The following is an 8,213-nucleotide window of genomic DNA, read 5'->3' as shown; positions in this document are numbered from 1 at the left end:
GAAATTACAAATTAAAAAAGAAGTGTGGAGCCAAATTAGCTAGAAACTGAAATATAAAATTGATTCTAAAGTTAAATTTGATAGTTGGTCTTGACAGTAAATAAGAACTCTTGATAGTAATAGTTACTGCAGTGAAATAGGTTTTTCTTGTTGTCCTTTTGTTTCCCTTGAGAGGATTGGATTAGACCAGGAATTAAGGGAGAAAAGAAACTGAGTATACTATAAGACTGATTGTTTTTTGTCCAGACCATGAATTTAATCAGTTACTATTGTGTATATATATAGGGAAAATTAAAAATCTATGTTGTTATTGACTATATAATTATAACAGGAAAGAAAATAAGACCATAAATTTTTATTTCTGTGTTCTTTTCCTAAGTCAAGGAGCAAGAAAGCTTACCCATATACTACAGACCTACATCAAAAGATGATTATTTTTAATTTTATTAAACTCTTAGAGTCGTTACATGTGGTCACTTGAGGCAAATTGGTGACAGGGAACTGCATACTAATTTATAGCGAAGAGCTATATTTCCAAGTCTCCTAAGCAATTCAAAATCCCTCAACCATTTGGACGCCTTAAAAAACATTTAATATAACTGGGTGTAGTGACAAACACCTGTAATCCCAACTACTCAGCAGGAGGAAGCAGGATGATCACAAATTCAGTGATTCAGTGAGACCCTGTCTCAAAATTAAAAAAATAAAAGGGGTTGGAGTGATGTTGTTCAGAGAAAGACCTCCCGCCAGGGTTCAATCCCCCCCCCCCGCCCCGAAAAATGTTGAGTATACACTTTCTCAAAAAAATTTGGACTTAAAAACTGAATATTAGATGGTAATTTACTGTCTTTAAAGATGATTATCCGCTTTAGATAATATTGATTTTCCTTGACTTTCCAGAAAGCCATGGAAGCAGGAAAACTTCCATATCACTCTTGGTTGCACTGAGATGTAACTTACTTACCATAAATTCTGGACCATAAAGGTCACAGAGAGAAGCAGCTATGCTAAGACTATTGAGTTTTACAAAGTCATCAGATTTTATTTTAATGTATTTTTCCAAATTAATCTTAAACTGAAATGGTCATAAAATGTTTACTTGCACAGTCGTTGTTGGATATAGTCTTATTTTTTGAATCAAATGATTTAAGCCTTTCGTTTGTTTGTTTCAGGACTCATGCCTGTTGCACAGCAGCCTGTCTACTGTGCCTCAAAGCACGGCATAATTGGATTCACACGTTCAGCAGCGGTGAGGATGCAATAACCACAATATCTCTTTTTTCTTTATATATGTGTATGAAACACAAATTTTATAAAGTAGAGGAAAATAAATTAAGAATTCATTACATCTAGATTAAAGAAGGAAACAATATTTTACTTCAACCTTTATTATAAAAAAGCTTTCAGATCACATGGAGAACTAAATAAAAGGTACATCATTTTAAAATTAAGTAGATTCTAAACATAGGTAGGTTATTGAAAAAACATCTTAAGGATAAATAACGAAGAAATATTGTTTGTTTTTCAAAATTAACTCCAAATTTGAGCATCGCCAATTTCAGGCTTCTTAAGTATAACATGCAACTGGCTGCAGACATTACCTGTCACTGGAGATATGATGAAATGACTCAGTGTATGGGGCTGAAGGAGGAATGGGACCAGGCATTTACTTGATGAAGTACTCAAGGACAGTGTTTCCTTGGAGGCCTACAGTGTAAGATATTCAGAGCTTAGAAAAGTATGTTACTTAATTGACCACATGCTTTGATAGCATAATGTGAGAATGCTTGACTTTTTATAAGGGCAGCTCGAATGGAGCTATATTCCTATATTCCTATATTCCAAGGAAGGAGAATATAGGATGAGACAGATCCAAAGATGTAAGGAGAGCCAGACCAAAAAGAACTTAAGGGCTGACAGTGTGAGCTTGGATTTTACTCTGAGTGCAGCTATTAGTGGGTCTTTTATGCATAAGAGTGATAAGACCATGTTTCCATTTTAAGAAAACCATTCTGCTGCTATTTAGAAAATATACAAAAAAACACAAGCATAAAAGAGGAAAAAACAATCAAGGTTTCTGGGCCATTCCTCTAGGTGAGAAAGGAGCCAGAAAGATAAGAAAAATGTTAACAAAATAGAAAATGCTAACAGTCAGAAAAAACATTTATGAAAGTTAATTGTTCTCTCAAAAAATGAAGATAGGAGCTAGGGTTGTGGCTCAGTGGTAGATCGCTTGCCTTGCATGTGTGAGGCCCTGGTTCAATTCTCAGCACTGCATATAAATAAATGAATAAAATAAAGGTCCATCAACAACTTAAAAAAAACAGGAAGATGAGCAGTTCTTACACCATTAATTTAAATGACTTAGAAATTATTATTAGGTTTGCAAATATTTAATCTTCAATTCAACTTTTTTTTAACACAGTAAGACAAAACAAAGTAAATCTTAAAGATCAGATATTTCGCATGTAGACCAGAAACATCTGCAGTCAATTTTCCTTATTCACAGTAGTTATGTTCTGTGAAGTGCTTATCAACTGAATTAGTGACTGCTGGACTGTTGCTCCTAAGGGAGATAAAGGATTAAGTTCCTGAAAGTCTGTGATCACATTTTAATCAAACACTCAATAATAACCTTGTTTTATTCGTAATTTCATTTAAATATACCTTGCTTATTATATGTTGTATGAACACTGAGCTCATGGCTAACAGCATTTATAACTTATGCCTGAGTGAACTTCATTTAACTCACAAGCTTTCTCTAGGGCATACCACAGCCTTCTGACACAGGAACACAACTGCATTTCTGTACTACACTTGAGGGCCATTTTAAACAGCAGAATCACCAACAAAAAGCATAAAAGTAAGAAAAACAAGGCAAAGTAGATCTTAACCTTAGCAGGATCATATGCCTCTGTGACTCAAAACTGCTTTGAGGATGTCCACAAGTAAGCATGTACAAAAGCTCCACATGTATAGTTTTCTGGGGTAATGAGTAAATTTTGTCAAGTCTTCAAGTGTGCAAATATGGAATTCACAAATAAATAATGAGAATCGACTGAGTTATATTTACAAACAACTCAGGTAAAATTAATAGGTTGAAAATTAAGCCAATAAATATTAACCTGAAAATACTTACATGGTCTTCCAGATACTGCAGATTATTTAAAGTATCTTTAAAATCAGTTAAGGTCCTAAAATTTTCCAAAAAAGTATTTCCAAGCAAATATTTTCTGTTATACAACCGCAATCTTGAAAGAAAGCCTGCAATATCAATTCTAAGTCTCAGCTGCTTAACTTCTGGTTCCTGTTGACTGCAGAAGATAAGAGCAACTTATTTTCAGGAGTTGTCCAGTAATACTGCTTTTTAAAAACTTAATTAGGTAAGATCTTCAGGAATTAATTCAGTATTTATGTACATGTTCTTTCCCTGTCTTTCTGCTTACCAGTCATTGTTACATAGTTACTAGTCAGAGGATATCTTATTAGTAATTTTTATATCAATCTTTTGAATAACTTTAATTGCAGTTTGTCCTATGCTACACATTTACAAAAGTGCTGAAACCTGGGACCTTCTGCTTCTAATTGGCAGATGGCTGCTAACCTTATGAACAGTGGTGTGAGACTGAATGCCATTTGTCCAGGCTTTGTAAACACGCCCATCCTCAAATCTATTGAAAAAGAAGAAAACATGGGACAATACATAGGATATACAGATCACATCAAGGATTTGATGAAATTCTATGGAATTTTGGAGTAAGTAAAACTATATCTTACTTTGTATAATAAAGCAAAATACTATTTAGACAAGCAATAAAAGTGAAAAGTAAGCTTTTAAATTTGAGAAATAAAAGTAAGCTTCAAGGTTTGGATTGACAACTCTCTGAAAGAAAACAATTTTCTCAATTTTTGATTAGAATGTGTTTGCACATTATGAATTTTGCCTTGAAATTATGCCTTGTCTACCTAATTTTCAGGCAATATATAAGTGTAACCTGTATGAAAATTTTAAGGTCTCATAATTAAACATTTTCATAAAACAAATGAACACACATGTGCACACACAGAGTGAACTGTATTTGAGTAAGAGTAATTGAGGCTTTGACAGCATAATCATTGCTCTCATGTTAAAGTACTGGGACCTGGGATCAAATCCTGACTCCTCCACTGACTATCAACATATCCATCAAACCTTAGATTCTTCAATATTCTCACATGTAAAATGGGGATAATGCTAAAACAAATTTAGGGACTTCTGAAAGTCTTAAATAAGATGATAAATTAAGGATACTTAAAATAGCTAGCAAATGGTAAAAAATAAGATGTATAATAAATGCTACCTATAATTCATTATATTTCCCCTTGAAAAACATTTGTATGCTTTTAAACAAGCAATCCTTGCAGTGTGGTGACTCAAGCCTGTAAACTCAGGAACTTGGCAGGCTGAGGCAGGAGAAAGGCAAGTTCAAAGGCACCCTCGGCAACTTCAGTGAGGCCCTAAGCAACTTAGCAGGCCCCTGTCTCAAAATTTAAAAAATAAAATAAAAAGGACTGGGGATGTGGCTGAGTGGTAAAGCACCCATGGGTTTAACCAATACCTGATACAAAAAAAAAAAGTTGTATCTGGTAAATCTAAAATCTACTTACATGATAAAGACGAGAAACTATTTTCTCAATATAAATAATGATAACAAATAGTTCCTGCCAAAAAGACAAAACATTAGGCATGAAATCTATTAAATTTATCTTATAACTTAGTGTCTAATTGAATAAACATTAGAGGTAACAATAACTTAATGACCTATGTTTCATACATACTTTCAAGGTTATGACTTTTTCAGGATATAATTTGAAGTGACAATATATCTCATATATAGTTTTATAATCCCAATGTTTCCTTTTTTTTTTTTTAGCCCATCAATGATTGCCAATGGGTTAATAACACTCATTGAAGATGATGCTTTCAATGGTGCTATTATGAAGATCACAACTTCTAAAGGAATTCATTTTCAGGACTATGATACAACTCCATCTCATGTCAAAACCCAATGAAGAGGCTGGGGTTGTGGCTCAGTGGTCGAGCACTTGCCTACCACATGTGAGGCACTGGGTTCAATCCTCAGCACCACATTAAAAAATTAAACAAAGTTATGTCCATCTACAACTAAAACAAAAAACTTTAAAAAACCCAATGAACATTTTAATCAGTCATAATTGAAAATAATCAAAAATGACATATTCAGACCACATCTTCCTTTGAATATAACTTTTTAAATGAAATGTTATAGTCTGAAGCTTTCCTTCATACATCAGATATTTTTTTATAAATGATTAGCTGAGTCTGTGGATAAAAATTTATGATAAACTATTAAAAAGTACAATTCAAACCAAAGCTAGATTTTAACATATATAGTATAAGTAAGGATTAAAACAAAGGATATTCAAGGAATATTCTGTTTTCCAGAAAATATTATTTAAATCTGTGGTTCATAAATATTAAAGTTTTTTTTCAGAAAATCCTTTTAAAGGAGATACTTGAATTGTTATTTAAATCAAAACAGATGTAAAAAAACTCATTTTCTATGTTTGCACTTCAAAAGCAGAAATCTACTTAACAATGACAAAGGTTTAGTAGTAATAATTTTTACTTACATACCATCTTTAAGCTGAGATGAGGCATAGTTTGTGATGAGTAGTTAAGGAATAAATTTCAATATGACTATATCACAAATTAAAAATCTGATCATGGAAAAATGACAGAAAGTAATTGAGATTGTTGATTCACAGTTCAGCCTCAAATTGAGGAAAAACATTTCTTTCCTCTTTACTTCCTTTAAGACCTTTGATTGACTCCAAAAAAATCTCAGGAATGAAACATTTAGTAGTTATAGTAAAAAAAAAAAAAAAAGATTTAAAATTTTATATGTAATATATGCTCTGTAAGAAAAATGCAAATGTAATTTTTCTGATTAATTCTTTGATTTGTGCCTCTTTCAAAAGTGCCTACCTTTCAATAAAACTCCTTTACTCTTATCTCCATAAATTATCACTCTTTTATGTATAGTTATGAGGAGATGAAAACACTATTGCCACATTCACACTGAAAATATTTTTGTATATATGATGAAATTTATACCACCACAGAGGTAACTAGCTATGGTATTTTGCCCTTTTTCCTGTCAGGTATTTTAAGATTATTAAATACACCTACCTGCTTTGGGCAATACTCTTTGCAAGCAGTGCTTAATACTAATAAAAGTGAGAGTACAATATTTCCAAATCAGTCATTTCCTCAAAGAAATGTTGTACAAGTGACCCACTCTGCCTGCTAAATCCTAACTTATCAGCTTAGAAGAAGGTGTGAGATTGATAAAAATTTCCAAGTGACATGTGAGTGTTATCATACCTCACTCTGTTTGAATTTTGCCATAGAGAACCATTGCCTTCACTTTTAAGGTGTAATTTAATATGAATAACTAGAGTTTCACATAATGTAATTTACATACACCAAGAAATAAACATCAATGAACATCTGATAGAGATAAATTGTAATTAGGCCCAAACATCCTTGCACATTCTGGCAGTGAATGATAGAGATGTATGCAGTATTGTTTACCTGACATATATTTCCCACTGTGATGTAAAGCTACTCCTTAAATTTTTTAATTTTATGAATATTTTTTGTACTAGCAGCCATCAATGTACTTTATGCTTTGTAAACTTCTTCAAATTAATAAACTGTATAGACATTTAAAATCAAATACTGAGTGAAGCTAAAAAAGTGTGTTACATATGGCAAAAACTTATTTTTCTTTAAAACTTACCTACTGTAAATAGCTTTAAATAAATCTAAGGAAGGAAGACTGCAGATTAGAGGGGAAGAAGCACCTCACAGTCCCTCCGCTTTGGACTCAAAGCAAGAAGATAGTTTCTCAGCAAGGTGGGTAAACAAAAAGCAGCTCAATGAAACTTAAGAGTGAACAGTTTAAAAAAAATCAAAATTATAACGTCACAAAATCAGAAACTTGAATGTAAGAAATAAATTAGCAAGTCTCCAACTCCAGGCCAGCAAATGAAGGAAGGAAGGAAAGGAGGGAGGGAGGGAGGGAGGGAGGGAGGAAGGAAAGGAGGGAGGGAGGGAGGGAGGGAGGGAGGAAGGAAAGGAGGGAGGGAGGGAGGGAGGGGGGAGGGAGGAAGGAAGGAAGGAAGGAAGGAAGGAAGGAAGGAAGGAAGGAAGGAAGGAAGGAAGGAAGGAAGGAAGGAAATTGGATTGGGGAAACTTGTATTAGGAGGAAGGCTGATTTTAATGAACAAGTCAAGAGGGGAAATGGGTTAATTTAAGCAAATCCACAATTAGTTTCCCTGGATTGGTAAACAGGAAAAAAGAATGCAGTGTTCCAAACGCTCAGCGTGAAAGACTACCGTGGCTGCAGTCAGACTCCACCCGCACCAGGAACCCACCCCAGTAACCATGCCCCGCGGCCCGCGCTGGAGAAATCAGGCTGGCACGCTGCCTCAGTCTGCACATGCACCTGACAGAGAGCCCCTACACTGCTGGCAGCCCCGCAACCACCGCTGCCTCTACGGCCCAGACAGGAAAGAACACCTCCAGCGCCGCCAGGTAGAACTGATACAGTGACAGGAAATAGGGAATGGCTGAAGCCAACTTTAAAAAAAAAAAAAAATCCCAGAAGATTCCTGAACCAGAGAGACCAAAATAGGCACAAAGAAAACTTGGGTCATTCAGGTCCTGGATCCCCATGGTCAGCGCCACTTTCTTTGCTGGCGCGTAGTGGACACACAGAAGTTTCTGCACTCCAAGGCCGACCTCGGGTATTTCATACGTATAGTGGCGAAGCTGAACACTGAGGAGGTTTTATCCCTACACCCTAAAAATGGAGTTTATCAGAAACCTCAGAAGTACAGACATCCTGCAGTGACTGGCATCCCCCCAGTAATACAGAGTATGGACCAATTCTCTAACCCCCACCCCCAGAGTTCCAAAGTTTAATTGAAACAAAAACCCAATCACTAGAACCTCCAATTTAGAATACTTCCTGACTCCTGTCACTTATAGAAGTTCCCAATTTGTCAGTACCCAAATTGGGATACTCCATCTTATAACCAGGAGACTGGAGCTGAGATCTGTTAAGTCCAGTTGCACATCCTGACCACGAGACAGGCAGCAACCCTCCCACCCAAAGGCTGCAAAA

The 8,213-nt window shown here is 35.0% G+C and overlaps 1 protein-coding gene across 1 annotated transcript; it reads left to right on the top strand.

Annotated features, from left to right (window-relative positions):
• The first annotated feature begins 538 nt into the window (after nt 1-538).
• LOC306660687 (15-hydroxyprostaglandin dehydrogenase [NAD(+)]-like) lies at nt 539-5,884 on the top strand. Its single transcript, XM_079139061.1, has 3 exons — nt 539-1,249; nt 3,593-3,756; nt 4,914-5,884. The coding sequence occupies exons 1-3, from the start codon at nt 1,178-1,180 to the stop codon at nt 5,050-5,052; spliced, it is 375 nt and encodes a 124-aa protein (XP_078995187.1). The 5' UTR covers nt 539-1,177; the 3' UTR covers nt 5,053-5,884.
• The last annotated feature ends 2,329 nt before the right edge of the window (nt 5,885-8,213 follow it).

This window comes from Sciurus vulgaris (assembly GCF_902686455.1).
Source record: "Sciurus vulgaris genome assembly, chromosome: 5".
In the NCBI taxonomy this organism is placed as follows: Eukaryota; Metazoa; Chordata; class Mammalia; order Rodentia; family Sciuridae; genus Sciurus; species Sciurus vulgaris.
Note: the sequence above shows the minus strand (reverse complement) of the source record. Positions and strands in the feature narration are given on the sequence as shown.

Excerpts from the sequence above, each read along its gene's own strand:
- LOC306660687 (XM_079139061.1), top strand. The coding sequence starts at position 1,178 with ATGCCTGTTGCACAGCAGCCTGTCTACTGTGCCTCAAAGCACGGCATA. Across the intron at positions 1,250-3,592 it reads GATTCACACGTTCAGCAGCG|ATGGCTGCTAACCTTATGAA; the intron begins GTGAGGATGCAA and ends TCTAATTGGCAG. Across the intron at positions 3,757-4,913 it reads AAATTCTATGGAATTTTGGA|CCCATCAATGATTGCCAATG; the intron begins GTAAGTAAAACT and ends TTTTTTTTTTAG.